Source organism: Stenella coeruleoalba (assembly GCF_951394435.1).
Source record: "Stenella coeruleoalba genome assembly, chromosome: 9".
Taxonomy (NCBI): domain Eukaryota; kingdom Metazoa; phylum Chordata; class Mammalia; order Artiodactyla; family Delphinidae; genus Stenella; species Stenella coeruleoalba.
The window spans coordinates 43,737,989-43,762,033 of NC_137155.1; the positions used below are offsets into that span (position 1 = coordinate 43,737,989).

The window sequence follows — 24,045 nt, forward strand, 5'->3', positions numbered from 1 at the left end:
GAATTCTAATAAATATAGAAAAATAGGGGCATATTTAAAAGCTTTGGTCACATTTTCTGTTCAGTATACCACGTAACACCAAGCTCATTTAGGCATACGATCTTGTTTTTAGTGGGCAGATCAAATGCTATGGTTATATTCAATATAATTTGTTTTTTATTTCACTGCTGTCTGTTTTGTTTAGCATTTTGTTTGTATTTTTATTATAGCTGTTTCACTCGATTCAGAGAACCTGTCTGGACTTGTCTAAAGCAATTGTACTCTATCAAAAGAGAATCTGTTGTAAGTATGCCGTAAGTGTGAATATTGACCAAATGGACAGTAAGAAATTGGATATTTTGCCTTAATATATAATTGTATATGTTTAGGAAGCAAGACAAGGAAACTACTATTTAGGAGTGTCTGTCTTTACTCTTTAATTGGTGGGGTGGGGTCTTTAATCATTTTATCGGAAATTCTTTACATAGGCTGTTTTTCAATGCAAGTACCATAACAGAAGAATTTTACATTGAGTCTACCATGGATAAGTACGTGCCATTTATTTTCCTAATTATAAAAAAGTTTTTTCAGTTTTATATCTTGGGATTTGGCATTGTTTTTATTTGATTGCCCAGGCTCTCTTATGTCCAATTTTGTTCCTTTTAAAATGACCAAATGGAGAGAGAAGGCAACAGTTAATTCATTGACTATATTTTGTTGACAGCGCTTCTTCCCGAACATTTTCTATGTCAGATATTGGGTTTTTTAGGGAACAAGATTTTCCTATTGTCATCCCATCTTAAAATAATTACCAACAAAGTTGTCTCTGAAATACTAAATATCAAGTTGTACGTATGTTAGTATGTTTTCAAATTTCCATTTGTAGGTCATTTAAGAGTACAATTTCTGTATTTCTGAGACTAGACTCTGAGAAGTTTGTTTCTGACTACTGCCAAACCCCTTTCCAGTAATCACAAATTAACAGTTGGACATTTTCCTTCATTAGTAAACTTTTATGAAGACTGTTTTTCGGAAGTACAAAATCCTAGGACTTAGAGGCAGAATTTTGTAAATTACCTGTGTTACTATTTACTAAGTGTTTGAGCTAAGAATTCTCCAGGGCTAGAACTCCATAGTCTTGGGTATGAGGAATCCAGACACATGACACACTGCCCCCAACATTCTTCTGTCCCATATCCAGTCAGCCACAAATGCTGGTCCATTTTGTCACCTACTTTGCTTTCAGATCCTCCCTGCTGTACCTCTTCACAGCCACCGCCTTAGTTCAGGCCACCATCAGCACTCTTACTTGGTTTGCTGCATCAGCTTCCTAACTGATCTCCCTGCCTCCACTTTTTCCTTCTCCAGCCCATCATCTGCACTGCAGTCAGAGCGCAGTCAGCAATCTCCCAGAGCTCCCAGTGGTCAAAGCTGGGACAATTTGAGCAACCAAGTAAATAACTGATTGTATTAGGTTAGAGCCCATGAAGTAAGATAAATGTCCATTAAGTGTGTATGGAAATAAACAAAAAAACAAACTGATATTTTCATGATATTAAGTCTTCCTATCCAGAAACATAGTTTATATCTTTTTAGTTGGGTACTCTTGAATACTGCTTCACAGAGTTTTAGAATTTTTCCTTTACAGGTATTGGGTATCATTTTTTGGATTTATTCTTATGCACGTAATATTTCTTTGATACAGTTCTAAGTGGAATCCCCTCTTTATGTTTTCTATATTTTTGCTACTGGAGAATAAAAATATATCTGACTTTTGTGTTAAGCTTATATCCATTCACATTATTAAATGCTGCTATTATTTCTAAGAAAACAAACAAAAAAACAAATGGGGGAGAAGAGACAGTTCTTGCTTATAAAATAATTGCAATTAATAAATCTAGAAAGAATGAGGGAACCACAGCATCACCATTAGGTAAATACCACAGTAAGAACTGTGGCAGGCAAGATTCACTGAAAGATGTTTTAATTAGTGAGTGAAAGTTTGAGGAGAAACTGGACCTTTACATAGTCTTCTGTATTTACCCCCCAAATTTTTAATAATTACAAAAGGAAAAAAATCATAATTTTACAGTGGGGAAATCCAGTAGACATGACATGAACCACATGATGGAGGTTAACACCGTCAGTAATAATGTGTGTTGATTTCCGGTAGCCCTGATATGAAACACTAAGAAGGGCACTCCACCTCTGCGGTTTCCTTCCCCCAAGTCTGTAACCCCAGTCTAATCATGAGAAAGTAGACAAACCCAAGTTGAGGGACAGTCCACAAAATTCCTGAGCAGTACTCTTAAAGGGCGGCAAGGTCATAAAAGACAAAAAAGCCTGAGGAACTGTCACAGGTTGAAGGAGACTAAAGAGGCTTGACAACTCAATGTGGGATCCTGGAAAAGAAAAAGGACATTAATGGGAAAACTAGGAAAATTCAATAAGATTGTGGTTTAGGTAGTGGTATTGTACCAATGTTATTTTCCTTATTTTGATCATTCTACCATGGTTATGTAACATTAGGGGAAGAAGGGTACACAGGAACTCTGTATCCTATTTACAATTTTTTCTATCAGCCTAAAATTATTTCAAAATAAGGCTTTCTTAAAAATGTACATTGGGGCTGCCTTGGTGGCACAGTGGTTAAGAATCTGCCTGCCAATGCAGGGGACGTGGGTTCGAGCCCTGGTCCAGGAAGATCCCACATGTCGTGGAGCAGCTAAGCCCGTGTGCCACAACTACTGAGCCTGTGCTCTAGAGCCCGTGCTCTGCAGCAAGAGAAGTCACCACAACGAAGAGTAGCCCCCACTCACCGCAACTAGAGAAAGCCCACGCACAGCAAGGAAGACCCAAAGCAGCCAAAACTAAATAAATAAAATAAAATAAATTTATTTTTAAAAATAAATAAAAATGTACATTGGATCATATTGCTTCTCTGCTGAAAAGCCTCCAATAAGTACTTAAAGTAAGATGTGTACTTCTACTCCATGGCTTACAAATTCCTACACAATCTGACCCAGTTCACCTCTCCAGCCACTTTTGCTCTTACCCACGATGTGACCTGAGGCCTTTTGCACTCACTGTTTCCTCCATCTGGGATGTCCCTGCCCTCATTGTCTCTAGTGGCCCCGTATCCTTCAGAGCTCAGCTTAATGGTCATCTGCTCAGAGATGCCTTCCCTGACCACCCAGCCCAAAGCAACTACCAATCACTCTCTCTTACTCGCCACCCTCCCGCCCCCAATCTGGTATTTTTCTTCTTGTGTTTTGAATTTTGTATTTTTTATTTTCTGTCTGCTGCTTGAACATAAACTGCATCAGAGCAGGGTCCTCATGTGTCTTGTCCATCTCTTTATTCCCAGTGACAAGAACAGTGCTTAGTACATATGAGATCATTCATACATTTGTGCTAAGTGAATTAATGCTGCCAAGCTAATTGGTTTTGTAGTTCTTTGGTTCCCTTATCAGGGCACATCTGAAAATCTAATTAGGAGTTAAACATGAAAAGATTTTTATTTGTCTCTGAATTAGGTCCCAGTTGAGTGAAACCTTATAAGTAGAAACATTTGAGTTATCTGATACCTGTATTGCACCTGAATTTTAAACTTCTATAAATTTATTTCAGTATTTGAGTTTTAAAATTAAAATTAAGGAATGAACATCCCTTCTTGGAAGATGACACAGTCATCACTAAGTCATCCAACCTGTAGCCTGATGCCACTCAAACTTTTTCCACCACCCTCTGAGCAGCGCTGCCCATTACCAGATTCCAGCTCTTAAAATGAAGCCTGTCTTTCCAGTCCAAGTTTAATCCTCAAGTGTGTAAAATAACCAAAAATGGATTCTCAAGTGCTTCAGTCTACTTAGGTTTATTTAGGAAAGACTACATTTCACCACGCTTGTAGTCATTCAGGTACCATGAATTGGTTTCTTCCTAGCCTTAAGTTCATGTGTTCATTTGTACGTGACTTGAGGTTTCAAGGTAAAAAAGGTGACAGTAGCCTCATACTGTTATAAACAAAAGTGTGAAATTTTCCTTATTGTGCAGTTGAGTCCCATATTAGTAAGTGGAGAGGAGGAAGAATGGAAGGTATTAAAAAACAACAAAGCTTCATATAATTATAGGAATTTAAAAAAATTACCTAGAACCAGGACATAAGTATCAGATAAATATTTAGAGTGAAGTATACAGCGATAACAAGGCAAAAGTTATAGTTAGTTCAATTTCACAAGCATTTAATTAGTGCCCTGAATAAGACTCTATGCTCAGTCTTGGGAATCCATAGTTTGGATGAGGTCCCTGTCCTGAGAAAGCTTAGGTTCTCACGGGAAAGATAGACACGTTGCCCACCCACGGACACCCCAGTACCAGGTGCCGAGAGGGCGCTGCTGTCACAGAGAAAGAGGGATCACCTGCTTCACAGAGGAAGTAGCTTTTGAGCTAGGCTTTAACCAATGAACTTGATTTTGAGAAACAGAAGAGGAAGGAGGGTAGTCACTGACCATCAGGAAGAATGGATTCTAAAGCCTCTTCTCCGTGGAATGTTGAGTGTAAGCTAGTCACAAATTAATAAGGAAGCAGTCGTAGCTTTAACCTTCACTTTTGGATTCTTGGTTCCTGGCTAATGTTTTACAGCTGTTGTTGGGGGGATAGTGTCAGGAATGGGATGCATTCTGAAAGAAGTCTGGATTGTTCATGAAAGCAGACAAGAATCCTGGTAGCATTTAGAAAGCATTTTTAGAGACAAATGATTGGTAAATGCGTCAGTACAGAAATGTGAAATAAGAGTAGTGTTCAAAGTGTGTCCCTAGCAAAGTCTGTGTTCAGAGAAAAACCATTCTGGGAAGCTCCGTGTCACTGCTTGCCTGTGGCTCAGCTGTTGGTGAATGTGTATTCGGACCAGTAGCTGCCTAGCAGCCCATGCATCCATTGTGTGGATGCACTGCATTGATCAAATCATTCCGCAAGGTAGGGAAAGAGAATGTTTTGCTACTATAAATAACTAGGCTATGATTATATCTGTATATACATCTTTGTGCCCATTTTACTACTTCCTCAGGATGTAGTTTACTCCTAACAGAAGTACAACGTCAAAAGATGTGCACAATTCTGACTTTTTAATATTTACTGCCAAATCGGTCTGTAGAGAGCTTGTACCAGTCACTTTCTCACCAATAGCACCCTCTGAGGTTGTCTTTAAAAAATAAGGCCAAATATATGCAAATATTGAATCATTATGTTGTACGCCTGAAACTAATGCAACGTTGTATGTCAGTTATACCTCAATTTTATAAAATAAGAACAAAGAGTAAGGTCAAGATTAGGCATTAGCAATTCAGATTGGGTTCCAGCCCTGCATTTTAAAAATGCACCAAGTCACCAACTTGATTACCTACATACCCTCATCCTCCACCCCCTGCTCCAGCCAAGACCTATGCCATGGATAAGGTATTTGAATTGCTTTACAGTCAAGTGGAATGTAACTCAGAAAGCAGGGATCAAGAAGTCAGGAAGAGGGAATAATAGGGGGAAACTGGCCCTACATTATAGGCAGCCACAAAAGATTCCCACAGTCATACTTGACAGACCCAACTCTTTTATTTCAGCTCGAAGCAGCACATTATCAGCTCGCTTTTCAGTACAGAGGTCATTTTCTGGTTCTGATTACAGAGCACCAAACGCACTGACAGATGCACTCAAGTGAATTTGATCTCTCGTTTCGTAAATGGAAGAACAGCATGAAAGTTAAATGTGGTGGAGGCTTACCTTGTAGCCTTCCACTTGGATTTAATTTCGTCTCGTTTTTGCCTCTAGAAGAGAGAGGACCTTGTGATTTGTCTCTCTCCTCTCTGTCATAAAAATGTTCATTGTTCATGGCTCCTTTTGGTCTTTTCTCCATCAGTCTTGTCTCAAGAAGAAAACGAACTGGGAAAATTTCTCCGATCCCAAGGCTTCCAGGATAAAACCAGAGCAGGAAAAATGATGCAAGCAACAGGAAAGGCCCTCTGCTTTTCTTCCCAGCAAAGGTGTGTGGCCTGCACTGGGGCTCTGTTGTTGGGGGAGGTCTCCTGAGAACCTGGGACCCACTCATTCATGAAGGGAACCTCCTACTGGGAGCTCCTCTGTTCACGGTTGTTCGTCTGTTCGTACTTAACTCTGATTCAGATAACATGTATAGTCTTTTTCCTTCCCTATTAACTTTTAAAAAATGTTTTCCTATTTCTTCTGGTCTATAGTTATACCCCAGTCACTGTGAGTGCTATCCTAGGCTTCTATTTGACCTTCAGTGTTCCTCATAGCAAGCCATCCAGTCCCCTTCCAGCAGCTGACTAAAGCAAGAGCCTAATGAGACCAGGCAGAAGGGCTCCCCGAGTGCCCTCTGGGGGCAGTTAACTTGAGAGGGGTGCTGTTCAAGATGCCCTCCGCGGTTCTGCTCAGACCCTAGATCAGCAGCATCAAAAGCCTCACCTGAGAGTTTGTTAGCGATGCAGAATCCAGGCCCCACCCCAGAATTACTGAATCCAAATCTGCATTTTAATGGGTCCCCAGTTGTTTTCCATGCACACTCAAGTTTGAGAAGCTCTGGTGCAGAGAAAATTGTAATAGATCAGTGATTTCTTTTTTAACACTGCCATAACTTACGTTCAAGGTCCATGTAGAATAAACAGGAGCCACTGCACAGAGTCACACTTTGTATCTGAGAAGGTGACATTCCTTCTCTCCTCCTCCTTCCCCAGTAACTAACAAGCCCCCCAAAATGTCAGTCACTAATATTAGGCAGACTTCATACCTAAATAAGGCTTGTAGGTAGTCTCCAAAAATATTCGGGCCACAAAAATTTCACTCGCCCAAACTGTCCAACATTTTCTTCTGCTGTTAATTTTTCCTCACTGCTTTCTCTCCCAGTGGGCCAAAAGCAGGCCACCACCTGTTATACAGGTGTTCCTATGAAGATCCAAGAAAGGTGGGGTGGAAAGAAAGAGAACCAAACGTGTGCATTTTTCAGTGGTTCCCCCTCCTGAGCATTCTGGTTCACTCTAATGACATTTGGACCCCAACTTTCATAGTTGAATGCAACAATTTCCAATAGTTCTCTACCCCAGTTTTCCAAGAGAAGCGTTGGTTTATAATCTTTAATTGCACCTTTTAATCTTATTTATAACTGTTTTCCTTGCAAAAATAATACATACTCATTCTAGAAAAATTTTAAAACAGGAACAGACCAAAAGGAGAAAATTAAAAACAACCCAAATTTTGCTAATAGAGATTGACTTGCTTTTAACCCCTTGATAGATACTTTCAATGCATATACGCTTGCCCCAGTCTTACAAAGATCATTGATTCTTGAAAAATCTTTCATAAATTCTTATATATTTATTTATAAATATATAAGCATTATATATTTCTTAAATTATACATATAATTATCACTAATTTCAGTGGGAAAAATTCTTATACATACCTTCATGCCAAGATTACCATCCATTTATGGGAAACAAGCCAAATCCTTGGACACAATCACCACAAGAGTTACTGTTACTGATCATATAATTATTTTATAATGTTGCTATCCAGTTATACACTTGCATAGTTTTGTACAAAGTTATCTCACAGAACATATGGTACCTTAAGTTTATATAGTTTAACCTTTGGATACAGACAAAAACAGTAAAAGAAATCAACCAAAACAATGTAAATGATACTGTAAACCAGCAAACTGCCCTGTATCCATAAATTAATGTAGCTTGGACAGCTTGCAATTTGGAAGGTGGCCTCCTGCAAGATGACTCTGATTCCATGATACTCAACTGCTCATGAGGCACATGAAATCCAAACTACTTCTCTGCACATGAGGAAAGTAAGAAGATTACATAAAACTCCCATAAAGTTGAATTCTCAAACCTCGAATGGACATAATTTGGGATTTGCCAGAATATATTTTTAATATAAACAGCAGCATACCATACAATTTTTGAATAGTATTGCATACTGATTATTTAGCAAATTGATTTTTTGTTCAAATAATCCTAACTTTTTTTATGTCCATGTATACCTTTTTAAAAACGTCCATAGCATATTATTCCATTATCTGGGCATGCCATGATACGTTTAACCCAAGCCCTCTGTCCGCTAGTGTCCACTTCTACCTTTTCCTACTAAAGAACAGACCGTCTTTGGATTAGACCTTTAGGTGCTTTATTAATTATTCCCATTGGGTAGATTTTAGTGAATGGAAACGTGGGCCAGTCTTTCACTGAAGTTTGATGTTTCCGGTTATTGGATTTTTTCTTGGTCTAGACTCAGTCCCTTATACCACAAGTGAATGGGTTTTCACCTTTCTGATTTTATATGAAACAAGTTACAGAAAAAAATGAGGTGACTTTATATGCCTCTTTCTTTTCTTCAAGATCTGAACACCTATCATCATGTCATTATATCTTCAAAGGTTTCTAACTTTATAACAGTCAAAGAAATCAAGAATATTTTATTCACAAGACTCTGTTTCAGCCAGTTTAGGAAAATTGGCAAACTCTAAAGGAGGAGATAAAGGAGACCAGAAATGAACAGGATTCTTAGAGGAACAGCTGAGGACTCTTTCTTTAAATAGAAGTCTCCAATTTTATAAACCTTCATACCAGCATTTGTTTTACTGACTTATTTGGTAGTCATTGCTACAACAGCCCATTCAGTTTGATGAAAAGTGAGTATTAAATTTAATCCAATGGTGATAAAACACAAGCTTACTTTATGACACAACAATATGTTTTTGAAAACAGCCTGCAACATCTAGGTAGGATGATGTGAGCAAGCTATTTTTAGAGAAGTGCTGAATATTTAACAATGATGCTTTACAGATAAGAGGAAAACCAGAGAAAATAATAAAAGGAATTTTTTTCTTTTAAACAGTTTATTGCCCCATCTGTAATCTTAGAGTGCTCTGCATATGTCTTCAGACATTGATGGAGCTGCCAAGAGCTGACTTCAGCTCACTGGCACCACTTTTCCCTTCACCTTAACAAGTTTGCACTTAAATTGAGATGTAAATACTAATCTTTTATTTTTTGAACCTATGCCCCACAGCTTCATGGAGACTACTGTATTTTAAGAGTATAATTCATCTGACATTACTCATTTGAGGGAGGAAGATGAAAGAAGCACTGTCCTCCTTCCCCTCCCAAATAAATATTTTATCCAAAGTTTGATATGCATCAAACAATTTTTGCTGAATAAATAATGGTATGTTATGACCAATATTATAATTATTTTATACCCAGTTCGTTGTATAATGTACATTCATTTCTGGTGTAGTATCCTTAAGTTTTTTTTTTTTAAAAATAAGAATCAAATCACATAACCTATCTGAAAGTGCCTAACACAGTAGACCCTCAGTAAATGTACTTCTCCCACTTCCTAGACCATTTAAAGATGCTTCTGTTCGTACTTCATTCTCTGTGACTATTGAAGCAAGCAGCAGATGCCCTGGCCTTTGGAGAGTAATCCAGAATGGTCTAGACAGGGAGACCTCATCCTGCACACATCCATGCCTTCCCAAAGAGCCAGGCTTCAGGGAGGCAGAGGGCAGGGAGTGGCCAAGAAATGGGAAATAGTCATGCCTTGACCTTCCTCCGTTAACACAAGATTGGTTCCAGCTTTAAAGAAGTACTCTGCCCAGGCATGAGGCCACCCCCAACGATACTGATGGAGAGACTCCCCAGTGATAGTTAAGTAACAGTAATCTAAGGGATCAGCACATGGATAGTCATCTCTGGTTGACTCATCAGTTCACATACTTTTCAGTTATAGTTCAGCAAGTATTTCTGCAGCCTCGGCCATGTTTCAGGCACTATTCTAGGCTCATGAGTTTAAGACTGGTAAGCTCTCAAGGATTCAAATTGCTGGCCCTCTTAGTTTCACTATTGTGGCTTTACCCTCTTGTCTAGGTTGGCCTTGCGAAATCCTTTGTGTCGCTTTCACCAAGAAGTGGAGACTTTCCGGCATCGGGCCATCTCGGACACTTGGCTGACCGTGAACCGCATGGAGCAGTGCCGGACTGAATACAGAGGGGCGTTATTATGGATGAAGGACGTGTCCCAGGAGCTTGATCCAGACCTCTACAAGCAAATGGAGAAGTTCAGGAAGGTAGGAGATTTCATGAGGGTTAACAAAAGGGGTACCTGCTGGAAGGTAATGAGATGTGATTTGAATCCCTCTAGTAAAGAAGATGTAAATCAAAAGCACCAAGGATGCAATTAATCATTGCTGGTGTCTCTTTACGTGACAGAATACCAATTAATGTGATCTATAATTCTCTAAGGATAAGATAGAAGAGACAGCTGGAAATTGCTGGGATTTAGTAACTGGTTTTAATTAAAGTCAGATTTTCATGTAATGTGCACTTTTTGTAAGGCTGTCACTTGTAGATGCTTCTTCATGCATAACTAAAAATCAAGATTAGACCAAATGAAACCGGAAGGTAAGAACAGACTATTGGGGAAATCCTTTTTAATTGCTAATGAATATTAAAATTAATAGAGTAATAATGCGCCTTTGTTGCGTTTAGTTGTAGGATTAAATAATGTGGCATTGACTCCATCTGCAGCAGACCCTTCAGCTATTTGTATGGGCAAAATAGATAGCTGAGGAGATGGATATGCTCTTAAATTTCCCTGAAATGACTGGTGAGCAGCAGAGGAACAATGTTTCATTGTGTGTTTAAGTGTCCGTGTTCATTTAGCTGTTTGGAGATTTGGTCCTGCGAGGATACATTGCACCACTAGGTGGCAGTCATACACTGAATATTTATGAAAATGCAGCGAGATTTGTGTGTGTGTGTGTGTGTGTGTGTGTGTGTGTGTATAACCTTGGTAGGTCTTTGTTTGGTCGACTTGGATATATTTCAGGGTATGAAAGACCAAAAAATCAAGCAAATGTTAGGTTTGACATAATATTGTGTCAATTGTCTAACTCATTTCAAATGATCCATTTGTAATTGTGGTATTGCTTAAAATACCTAGATTTCTAAGTACATCATTGCAGAGCTGTGAATGGGAAACCCTGCTGGTGTGCAGGAGGTTAGATGTGTGCGATGTGGGAGGATGGGGGGAATGTGTGGAGAGGGGGAAAAGAGGGACCTTCTGTTGCTTAATAATAGGGTCACCAATTGTTGACCCAGGTATTAGATTGACACAAATTCTTTTAAAAGGCAAGTTTTACTTTGGTTTGTAATTTAGAATCCATCTCTATGAAGGGACTCAGAGTCCATTTTCTTTCTGATCGTAGATGGCATTAGTGTGTTAGCAATATCCAATTCCTTAGTAAGGCAGGTTTCTGAGCTCATGGAAAATCGGAACTGAGAACTTCCCTAAAGATGAGCTAGTGAAACTCACTCATTCTATAAAAGAGAAAACCTTAGGCCCCAAAATAGTAAATAAAACTTTTCAAAGGTTGATCGCTAGATGTTGGCAAGCCCAGGCTACATTTGAAATTTCCTGACTTTTTAATCAGGCTGGTAATTTGGTTTGTCTTTGACACTTTATTTGGGGGTTGGAGGAGGATGGAGTGGAAAGGTTAAAAAAGGAAAAAGGAAACAAAAAACCCAACATTATCTGCAGGGTGTGATGCCAGTCACTCTCTATCTGTTACCTCATTTAAGCCTCAACAATAACCAAGACACAGATTTTATTTTACAGAGGAGGAAAACGATACCTAAGTAACTAGCACAAGATCAGACAGGGAAATGAAAGTCAGAATCCTAGAAAATATGCATAATTTTTTCTTTAAGAGAGGAAAGGAAGGGAATTAAAGAACATACCTAAAATCGACGAAAGCATTTTCATAGTAACAACTCTCCTGTGATTTATTCATTCAACAAACATTTAGTGTGCACTTTCTATGTGCTAGGTAATAAAGTAAACATAAAATTATTTTGGAAGGCAGGAGAATTTCACGTGAAATTGTGTTTATTTGGTTTTGTTTTGAAGGGTGGTTACTAGCTGTGTAAGGATGAAATAAACCAAGCCCTTTGTCGTTCGGTTTGAATGTTGAAACATTACCCACTCTGTAGTGTCATCAATCTGTCGATTTTGGAAAATATGGGTTTTTTAAAAATAAAAAAAATCCTTTGCCATGCAGAAGTAGCTGAAGCAATGCCTTACTCCACAATCCCATGTGTGCTGGATTTAATTTAATAGCTGAACATGGTGTACTTAGAATTTAGAGAAATAATTTTTTAAAAGAAGTCTGTATTCAAGTGTATATTTGATTAGACTAGACTCTCCACAAGGACAGGGACATGGTTAGTTCTCTTTACTGCCACAATCCCAGGGCAAGCCCAGCACCTGGTCCAAGTTAGTACCCATATCAGATGGCCAGAAGCGAGCCATGGCATTTGAGTGCCAGATTCATGCCTTCTCACACCTGTAGAGCTTTCCCGCCACATGCAACTGACCTTACAATGTTTGGGAAATTGATATATACGGTTTTGCAGGTAAGAAGTAGCATTATTAGTTTGTGGCTTGCTGCCCTCTTTGGAATGAATTTAAATTGTGGAGGTTGCTATTTGCATGGAGTTCATAGCATGAATCTCAACTTTGAGTCAGCTTTAGTGTTTTGTCCCAGTGGGATTCCATTTTAAACAGAGTCTCCATTTATCTCTCAGGAAAGTGTTACTGAAATGTGTTTTCTGAGTCCTCTGGGAGAGTGGTCCAGCTCCTTGGGAGTCACCGTGGGAGGGGGAATTTAGTCTCCTCAGAGCCAGCTGCCTCCCTCACATTCTAACTGATGAATCCTGAACTAAATTCTGTTCTTTGGATTCATACTTTCTGAGGAAACAACATTCTAATTCATACTTGGCAAGTGTGACACCCCGCCCCGGGCTGGTTGCAATCTTTAGTGTGCACTTATTCATTTATTCATTCATCCAGCAAATGATATTGAAGCCCACCTTGTGCCAGGCCACCTGCAGCGGGATACAGTAGTGAGTGAGCAGACACAGAGGCTGCCCTGCTGTCCCAGGCAGTCACTTGGAGACAGAGCAAGTAAACACGGTGTGGTAAGGTGAACCGTTGTCTCAGGTAGCACATGGTGCCACAGGAACACCCAGGGCGGGCTTCCTGGAGGAAGTGGCATCTAAACTAGCCCTGAAGGATGAGAGGGAAGGAGCAGGGCGGAGGGACTAGGGACAGCAGAGCAGAGTGCCAGTCTGAGGAAGCAACGTGGACAAAGGCCTTTAGGTGAAGGCAAACAGGATGAGATTAGCTCCTTTTAGATCCCTGCAACCAGAGTGTGAAAGGCAAAGGGGGTGGGGGGCAGATAAGCAGACCACAGCTGAAGGGACATCTCCCTGAGGGCCGAGGGGAATGAAGGGTGTTGAGAAGGGGAAGGGAATGATCCAATCTGTGTTCTCACAAGCTCGCTCAGATTTCAGTGGGGAGAAGGGATTGGAAGGGCCCAAACCTTGAGGCTGGGCGAGCCACAGACGAGACAGGGATACCCAGGGAATGAAGAGGGAAGTGGACCAGAGAGAAATAAATGTCCTGTTCTGACCTCCGCCAGACTCAGTAACAGCACCACATTAATTACAGAGCTCTTCATTCATTTTTAGAAATGAGCAGAATAAGTATAAATAAATGAAGAGCAAGATCAAATGTACTTTCACTTACAACCAAGGCATTTTTCCTAGTGTTTTCAAGATGCTAAGCAACTTTTTAAATAACACGCAGTGAGCATGACCGAAATGATGAATGAAAAACTTAAAATTAAACAAAGCAAATGATCTGGTTTCATTCTGGCACCCTTTGAGCACATGGGCCCGATGACAGAGCTCTCGGTGGCAAGATTAGTAAGCATTTCTTTTCTTTTTTATTTTTTAAACATCTTTATTGGAGTATAATTGCTTTACAGTGGTGTGTTAGTTTCTGCTTTATAACAAAGTGAATCAGTTATATATATACATATGTTCCCATATCTCTTCCCTCTTGCGTCTCCCTCCCTCCCACCCCTCTAGGTGGTCACAAAGCACCGAGCTGATCTCCCTGTGCTATGCGGCTGCTTCCCACTAGCTAGCTATTTTACGTTTGGTAGAAACTTTGTCACAGCTTACCCTTCCCCCTCCCCATATCCTCAAGTCCATGCTCTAGTAGGTCTGTGTCTTTATTCCCATCTTACCCCTAGGTTCTTCATGACATTTTTTTTCCTTAGATTCCATATATATGGAATCTAAGCATTTATTAAGTGCCTATCTTTGGGGATGGAAATACAAAGAGGTGGGAAAGCTTGATCTCAGCCCTCAAGAAGGACCCTGCTAGTCATCTGTTCCTTGTCAAAATTACCATGGTAAACAAGACACCTGGAGAGTGGGGCCGTGTGTAGCTCTTCTCCTGAAGACCAAATAATGGGAAATGGTGGATGCATTTAAATGGGCAGGGCTGGGCTGCTGTTGCCATTGGAAACGCTCCTGACAGTGTGATGCACCCCAGGAGGGAAATGGATGGGAGAGGAGGCCACAAAGTATTTTATGAGCAGTTACAACGTGTGATATATGTGCCCTTTGAAGGCAGAGTAAAAGGGTATAACTTAAAAATAGAAGTCAGCTTCTTGTAGCAGATTACATCAGCTTAAGTTGTGAGCTCACAGACGGGCTTTTGCAGCCTGATGCCCTTGAGAGGGTCCTCCTGGGGTCAGTTAAGTGTCTTGTTTTTCTTGAAAGTCAGAAATGGGATAGAGGGTAATTATTCTAAATGGAACAAAAGCTGTGCTAGGTGTAAGAAAATATTTCTGAATCCTCTAAAGTGATAATATGGAAATGTATATGTGGGCATTTGGATTAGTTGGAGTCCTTATAGACAAGGACAAGGGAACTGGCGTTTTAATGAGGGCCATTTATTAAGTGGCTTAATGAAATCCTACAGCATTTGTCTTGTGTTTCATCACCATAATTCAAAAGGGTATCAAAAAGGTATTGTAGGGAATGTGAAAGATCCACTGGTGTTCTCAGGCTTGTATCTATTTAAAAGAATGCTAGATTTTGGAGAGCTGTGAATTCGCTAGACATATTATCGAAGGGTATGTTACCGTGAGAAGGTTTGTTAACAAATGGTGGTGGCTTAATAGGTGCGGACATATTAGAGTCATCTGTCAGTGGTGTCCCTGTGTCCCCACTGAAGGTTTGGGTCTGTGGAGCTTGATCAAGGACTAGTAAACAGCAGTATTGACATCAGAGAGTTTTTTTTTCCTGTGGACAAAGACTTGGGTTAATTAATTTGACAGTATCATTAATTACTGCTGAAATCATTGGTCTTTGTCAGAGGTCGGGCTCTTTTAGCAATTGAGGGCAGGTCCCATGGGATCTGGAGATGCCAAGTAACGCAGGCGTGTCACTGCTCAGCCATCTCCCTGTACTGCAATAAAGGCCTTTCCTTTTTGCCTGAGCCATCCAGCTTTCAGGCTTAACCCAGTGTTCTGCCTCTGTTCAGGGCCAAGGGCGGGGCGGGGCTCCACCCAGCAAGTTGTGTTGAGCGAGTGTGGAAAATGTCAGGATTTGGTCCATACAGTAGACCAGCAGTAAGTATCTGTAAAGGCAGTACCTTGACTCCCAGGGCTTTGCCCAATTCATACATAAAAGCGGAGGGAGGATTTGACCCCTTATCTCTCTGTCTTTTCTGGTTCTAAAATTCTCTGCACTGGCTTGAGTCCTTTGATGAGGTGAAAGTTCCTTTTGTAAAACTAACACACACTAGCGTATCTGTTTCACAACCCTCCATCTTCATTTGTTGGTATTTGATGTGTGCTTGTTATTTGTTTTGGTTGTTTAACTAGGGTGCCTGTTTTTTGTGGTCCCCAAGAAGATTGAATCTAGCTGCTAGCCTCCACCCTTGCGTTGCTGTTTCTTTATACTACCTAAATGCCAAAAGAAAAACATGCTATTTTCACATGGCACGACGGGGAAGGGAACAGATCATTATGCCCTCGCTTTCATTTCTGAATTTTATGAGATGAGGCCTTTGCGGCCTTGTATGTCTTTATTGATTTTCTCCACTGAACTTGGTGAAGAGCAAAAATTCGTTTCAGGGTTAAGCCAAGACCATGTGGAAAAGCATGCATGAAACAGCTAATTCCTGCAGAGCTGATGGCTGGCTGGCTTCTGCTAGTGACTGGAAATAGAGAGGAGGAAGAAGCATGACCTCAGAGTGGGGTGGCGGTGTGCTCTGTTCCCAGCCCTGCCTACACCAGCTGTGACAGCTCCGATTGGGGTAATAAGCCGGTTGCAGTTTCTCCTCCACTCAAGGAGAGGGTAGGTACTAGATGATCACCAAGCTCTCTTCCAGCTGTAATATTTGTAGTTTTCCTCTAAATCGTTAAGCTCTAAAATCATTAAGCTCATCAGTAAAGAAGTATATACACTTGAGCAGGGCTAACGTGGCCTTTTTTACTTTTTTATTTATTTTTTTTTTGCGGTACACGGGCCTCTCACTGTTGTGGCCTCTCCCGTTGCGGAGCACAGGCTCCGGACGCGCAGGCTCAGCGGCCATGGCTCACGGGCCCAGCTGCTCCGCAGCATGTGGGATCTTCCCGGACCGGGGCACGAACCCGTGTCCCCTGCATCGGCAGGCGGACTCTCAACCACTGCGCCACCAGGGAAGCCCTAACGTGTCCTTTTGTGTAGTGTTTTCCTACTACAAGCAAGTTATGGTCTTGTTGCATTTGCTTGGGCCTTTTGCTGTTGCTCTAATCTTGGACTCTGGAAAACAAGAATGTTTCACTCCTAATTCTTGGGTAGAGGAGCGCTTGGCGTTTACAAAGTGTTAATATTTGTCTCTTATTTAGGTATTCATACTTTCGCGAGGGTCAGAAACCTGTGGCCCACGGGCCAGCTGCCTAATTTTGTAAGGTTTTTAGCGTTAACACAACCACGCCCATTCATTTACTTGTTTTCTGTGGCTTTCACCATTCCATGGCAGAGTCGAGTAGTTAAGGACAGAGACTGTGGTCTGCAAAGCCAAAATATTTATGTGCTGCCCCTTTACAGAAAAGTGTTTGCTGTCCTCTAATTTATAAGCACCTCCAGTACATGTTGAAGATGGGTTTTTATCATAAAATGAACCATCTTAATCATTTTTAAGTATCCAGTTCAGTAGTGTTAAGTATATTCATATTGTTGTACACAGATCTCCAGAACTTTTTCATCTTGAAAACCTGAAACTCTATACCCATTAAACAACCACCCTCCATTTTCCCCTCCCCCGGCCACTGGTAACTATCATTCTACTTTCTGTTTTTAGGAATTTGACTACTTTAGATGACCTCATATAAGTGGAATCATGCAGTATTTCTTTTTATGACTGGCTTATTTCACTTAGCATAATGTCCTCAAGGTTCATCCATGTCGTAGCATGTGGCAGTGTTTCCTTCCTTAAGGTTGAATAATCTATTGTATGTATACACCACATTTTATTTATCTGTTTATCTATCAATGGACACATTTAGGTTGCTTCCATCCCTTGGCTATTGTAAATAAGGCTGCTACGAACATTGGTGTGCAAATAACTCTTCAAGACCCTGCTTTTAATTCCAAATACATAATAAACAAATATAGTTTCTTTTTAGTGTTATAATCTCTCTTTAGTGTTTTATTTAATCCTGCCATTGAATAAAATTGAGACTCAGGCTATGCAAGCAAGGAGTCATTTGATTTTGATGTTATCATCTTGGAAGATACTGTCTGCACATCCTAATTCATAATTCAGGGACTTCCTTGGTGGCGCAGTGGTTAAGAATCCTCCTGCCAATGCAGGGGACATGGGTTCGATCCCTGGTCTGGGAAGATCCCATATGCCGCGGAGCAACTAAGCCCGTGAGCCACAACTACTGAGCCCCCGTGCCACAACTACTGAAGCCTGTGCGCCTAGAGCCTGTTCTCCACAACAAGAGAAGCCACCACAATGAGAGGCCTGCGCACCACAATGAAGAGTAACCCCCATTCGCTGCAACTAGAGAAAGCCCTCGTGCAGCAATGAAGACCCAGTGCAGCCAAAATAATAATAATAATACACTTATTTAAAAAAATAATTCATAATTCATATTGTCTAATTTCTATAAGAATGGTAAATATTTGGACTGTTAAAAAAATAAACGTATGTAATACCGTAAAAGCTAACGTGTCAGCTTAAAGTAGATTTTTTTCCCTCTGTCTTGAGAGAAGTATAAAATCTTTGCATATGGCATTTCTCTAACTGTTTGAAGGAAAAGCTTGCTTAACTTTCAAGTTTCAGAATGGACTCTGGGCAAAAGTTCATTATCAAAGTGTGAACTGATCCAGTCCAAAGATAGTTTTCCTTTTACAAGATTGTCTGGCTTTTCTTCCTAAGACTTACATGTCTTGGATGGCATATGCAAGCCTGGTCTGTAGAATTTCATGCATGATAATATACAAAACATACAGATTTTACTGAGTAGAACCATCAGGTTCCAGATCGAAATCTTATAACCATGGCTTTCTCAGTGCCTCAGCAGCTAGAATCTCTCGGATGAATTCATTATTTCCATGTTTCATCACATTGTGTTTTTGGCTTCAGGTTCGGGGGGTGGCTGGTGCCCATGACACCCTCCCCCCTTCTTGAAACCACAGACTATTCCATCTGCCTCTGTCTCCTTTTGGTAGCTCCTGGAGAAGATGTCATTTTAGATTATGGTTTAATGGAAAATTACTGTATTCAAGTAGTATGATATACTACTTACTGTCTCTATAGTTTGTCTCCAAGTCTGTCATGTCAGTATATCCCTCTAGATTACCCTGTTCCTTTTGGTTAACAGCTCAAATATCATCTTTCCCAGCTAGTCCTCTTATTCCCTCATGGTAACTTGGTTGCAATTTTTACCATCTTCAAGAATTTAGTATAAAAGAAGACAGTTGCACCCTGGTGGGTTAACTTAACACCCTCTTTTTAAATGTTTATGCTTTAGGGATCTATTCCACTATGCTATTATTCTTATTTTACAAAATGGTGGTTTACTTAGACACACAAAATAGAATGTGGATTTTATTTAATTTCAAACAGGAGCAATGTATCTACTATTGCCCGAATGCCAATAGCTTTATAGCACTGTAAGTTACTTTTATTAGAGTTAAGAGGAATTTTCTTCAAATACATTCTTCTTTCCAACCAGACTTTTCAGTGACAGAAAAAAATAATGATTTGATGGTTGTCTAAACTGTCACTTTTACATCTAACGGGATTTATAAATTGGCTATGGAGGGTTCATATTTCAGAAAGAAAGCTCTGAATCACAATCGCTTTACGAAAACACCTGGGTTCTGTGTTAGTTTGTCATCAAGGTATATTGAAAGAATTTGAATACCACTTTTTAAACGATTGAATTATTTTTGTGAACCCCTAATAAAGCATTCCTGACAAGATTTATCCGAGCAGTATTGGCCCCATAATGGAGTCATAGACTGTCAGTGGTTTCACAGGTTTTTCTGTCTGTCAGTAAAACTCAGAATCTCCTTCATCTCAAGTCCAAGTCCATCCACACCTCAGTGTTTGAACAATCAAAAGAATGAGTCAGTAGAAAACTGGTATTTTCCATTCACAGTTCTGAGATTTTAAAAGAAAAAAAAAAAGGTATTTGATGATTCCTTGATTTCTAGGGAACAGATGTAATTTTAATCTCGGAGGGAAATTAGCCAGGGAGGCCCTCATGTGACCCAGTATATGACCTGGGCATAGTAGCTCTGCTCACTAAAGCGTGCGTGATTCAGCTCACTCCTCTCAGAAGGCTTCCCTTTGCCTCCTTTAATGAATTTTTAGTAAAAGTAAAACCTTAAACAGAAAGCATCAAAGTGTATGTGCTTACCCTTCAGGCATAAAACTTTTCAGGACAGTTCCGGGTATAAGAGTATTATCCCAAGTGAAAAAATTCTGTTTCCTATTCAACAATTATCCCACACTTAATCATTACACAAGATAAATGAAACTCATATTTAGGAGCCCTAAAATGTTACACTGGCCAATTTTACATGGACTCAGGGAGCCCTAAGAAGAAGCGGGCCCTTGAAAGGCCATTGGTATAACTTTGAAATGAAATTCCCACATGCATTAATCAGGCTTCTGTTGTTCTCATCAAATGAAATATGATTTTAGGGCTTGGTAACACTTCACAGTTGATTGGCTCTTTCTATCCAACTACCCATCTATCTGTCCATCCATCTATTTAAATTCACTCCCCAGCTGTGATTCTGAGACAACCATTGTCATTTAGATGCTGATTCCTTACTGTGGTTCTTCTGGTGACGGCTGACATTGGAATAAGGGATACTACTCAAGATAGATTAATTATATAAACAAATTGAGGGATGGGTTTTGTTTTTTTTTTTTTCTGCTTTGTTCTTTTAAATCTTTTTTTTTTCCCCCTGGGCCTGTAGAGATGGGACTCTGCATTCTTATGAGCAAAAATAGTTCATGGGTATTAGTTCATGTTCTGAGAGGTCCAGGCAGAGACTTGAAAAATACCCACATCTAGGGAGGAAGAACCATATGGAAAGCCCATAGATGAATGCATGGGAAATAAATGGAGAAATTTCTCAAATAGACAGAAAGCTGAAAAGAAGTTAGTGGAGTAAAATATATTACATTTAGAATCTTGTTCCCTTTCCATTTTTTTTTTTGTCTTAAATTAGGGAAAGAAAGATACAGGAGAACCTGGCAATAGTAATTGCTTCTGGGGCAGGGGACTAGATTAGAGAGGGGTTGAGAGGAGTTAAGCAGAAATGAGAATGAGGTTGGAGTTTTACTATATTCCTTTTTGTGCCTTTTAAATTTTGTGCCATGTGCATGTGTTATCCTTAAAAGAATATGTATAAAAATAATGAGAATAAATGAGATTAGAGTGGGAACAGATAAGATTTGGTAGAAGGAAAGGGATAATGACAGAAAACTCTCCTAATTTGACAAAAATGAGGAGGGTTTTTTTGGTTTGTTTTTAATAATAATAAAGGGAAGAGAGAAGACAGGCATTAGAGGCAAAGATGGGAAGCTGAGTTCCAAAGGTGATATCATACAGGCAGCCAGATGGAGGAGGTTGGAGGGTGAAGTCATTTTCGAAAGCCGTCAGCAGGGAGAGTCATGTGAGGTGGCCAAGTCACCAAGGAATAAAAGGATCAAAAACAACGCCCGAGGGAAAACCACCAAAATCAAGAAAGATGAGAAAGTTTCCTTTAAAAGCCTTCACTGTTCTAAGAGAACTGGAATACGCAGTTATGCTTCTCCTCAAGGGACTGGGAAAAGGTGAAGAAGTAGAAAAATAACTTTTTCCATCCCCCCTCAATTGCGTCCTAGAAGGAATGAATTCTGTGTTTTGCACCAAGTGAGAATTTAGAGAAAATCCTTTCCCAAAGATGAATCAAAGGGGGAGAGGACCGCTATTTCAGAGGGGATTGTCTTCACATTTTCCACCCATGCTGGGGCCTTTGAGTTGGGTTGCAGCATCTATAGGTTGATATTTGATCTCTTACCTTGGGGGTTTTCTGCTGCCTTCAATGACTTGTTCTGTGTTCGTCATCCACTTCTAATTCTCATTCATGCTACTTAACAGGCTCAGAGAAAAATTTTCCCTATAGCGCCTCCCCACTCTCTTCTCTAAATCTAGCAATTTTATCAGTTCCTTTTTACTGGTAGTCTTCCAGGTTTTAGAAACTAAACCAAGAGTATTTATGTTTGTCATTAAAACTTCTTAAGAAGTAAAATCAATTGCCATAAGTCAACCTACATCCCTTTGGCTTCCTATTATTTATTTATTCCTAGTTTATTTTTCATATTCTCACAAGGGTGTTCTGCTGCTCAAGTGTAGAAAAAGATGGAAATACATGCAGATTCTAAACCACACATATTTTTGTGCACACATTATGGACTGGGCTCCCACTCACAAAGTATACAGGTCAAAATCAGATACAACAGGGAAGGCGTAAGGACATAGTCACTCCCAGCGTTTCCAGAGGCTGCAGAGCATACTCAGGTTTCACTGGAATTTTATCATGGTCACCATAAATCAAGTGTTTTAGAATAAGAAGTTGAAACACATCTTTAATTTTAAAGCTTTCCATATCTTCCTCATCCAGGCTGTGTAGGCGATACTTCCTCACCCTCCTTCCCCAAGCGCTGCCAGGAAAAGCCAGTGATTTGTAAATTGAAGCTATGTCAGCAAAAGCATTTATTGCTACTTATTATCCGGGCCTCCGTCTGCTTTTAATTTTAATTCTGTGCTGAAAGAACTAGCTTTGCCTTAAAAAAATGTTTGCACATCTTCCACTTTATAATGAAAAGATAACAACTAAAAGTAGTGATGTGAAGCCAGACAATGGTTAGGTTTCCTAAGTTAGCCTCCCTCTTTCCCATCTGTAGTGTATTTTAGGTTTGGGCAAACCTCTTGTATACTGTATCGACCTACTTGTCACTCTTCTCTCCCTGGCATGTTCCCATTTCCCCCACCATTTTGCAATTTCAGCTAATAAATCATGTAAGTAAAGTAGACATTAAGAAATTGATGTTAGGAAAGAGGGTTTTGAAAATGAAATGAAGACTTGATTGACTTTTTCACTTATTCTTCCATCAAGAAAATGAGAACAACCAATTTCAAGAGAATGTTAAATATGAATTGTGCAAAAGTCAAAGTACTGTTCATTTCTTGTTTAAAGCTATCGTTTTCATGATACAAAAGCACAGCAGATATTTAAGCTCCATATTGGACAATATGATAGGTTTATTTATGTTAAGATAATTAACATATTTGAATTTTTTCCCAGCCTAGGGTTTTTCTTAGCATTCTGTCTTACAGATAAGATGTAGCAGCAACTTAAATATGTATACAGTGCAGGATATTTCTGATTAAATATTTGTAAGGTGTCTTCAGTTTACAAAGCTGTTTCATATTCATTACTTCATTGGAGCTACACAACTCTTCAGTGAGGGCATGGATTCTTTGTCCTATTTCACAGCTAAGACCACTGAGGCGCCATGGGTCTGACTGACTTGCCCGTAGCCACATGTGTGAGTCAGTGTTCGACCCAAGTCCTCTGACTCCACAGTCAGTGATCTTCCCACCACCTCTGCCTTGAGTTCCTCCCAAATCCGACAAATGGATCCCTATGTAGTGCTTAGTCGCTGTGGGAGAAAATGTTTCTGTGGTGGAAGAGACCCAGCCTCACATTAAAGTAGCAGCTACCTCTTCCAGCACGTTCCACATCTTCTGTTCTCATTTTCTCTGATCCCAAGGGCTCATTTTTACCAGTACCTTAAGGAGTTGTTCAGATTTTTTTTTACTTCTCACCAAGCCAGCCCATCAATCTGTCTGCCTTCTGAACATCTAGTCATGTTCTGTGTTTGGCTTTTAGCGTTTCTCCCGTTCCGTCTTATCCTGTGAGTGCAATTTTCAGTAAAATGGCTGGTGTCTCCACATGGGTTCCTTGGGGCCAGGCGCCTGAATCCCACAGCAGTATACTTTCTAGAGCCCCCAAGCCTGAACACATGGTATAAGGCTCAAGGATGGAAAGCTGACATCACAAAGGCCAGCAGCCAGCCAAGGATCCTGTGTATCAGCTTGTAGGTTTAAAGCCAGTACGCTACAGAAAGATTAGTACTCATAAGAGAAGAGTAACAGAGACGCTACAACAAATAGGCACAGAAAGATAGGTGGCCTCCTGCCACATTTTCAGTAAAGGACATTTTCCTACATACCCAACTAACCCTGAGTTAGGGCCTCTCTGGCCTGTGTTGTGTATAAGAATCCTCTGAGAAGTGAATTGGACATGGAGAATCCTGGGTCCCACCTAAGGATTCTGATTCAGGAAGCTGGAGGTGGGATCCAAGAGTCTGATTTTTTTTTTTTTTTTTGGCTGCGTTGGGTCTTCGTTGCTGCACGCGGGCTTTCTCTAGTTGCAGTGAGCAGGGGATAATCTTCCTTGCGGTGCGCGGGCTTCTCATTGCAGTGGCTTCTCTTGTTGTGGAGCACAGGCTCTAGGCGCACACGCTTCAGTAGTTGTGGCGCACGGGCTCAGTAGTTGTGGCTT

The 24,045-nt window shown here is 40.2% G+C and overlaps 1 protein-coding gene across 13 annotated transcripts in view; it reads left to right on the top strand.

Moving 5' to 3' along the window:
• The window catches only part of ICA1 (islet cell autoantigen 1), a 180,637-nt gene that overhangs the window by 60,948 nt on the left and 95,644 nt on the right, over window positions 1–24,045 (top strand). For all 13 annotated transcript variants that reach the window (XM_079932562.1, XM_079932563.1, XM_079932564.1 and 10 more), the window contains 3 exons: window positions 210–282; window positions 5,888–6,011; window positions 9,926–10,124. In XM_079932562.1, coding sequence (XP_079788688.1) covers window positions 210–282; window positions 5,888–6,011; window positions 9,926–10,124 — 396 coding nt within the window. The remainder of the gene's footprint in view (window positions 1–209; window positions 283–5,887; window positions 6,012–9,925; window positions 10,125–24,045) is intronic.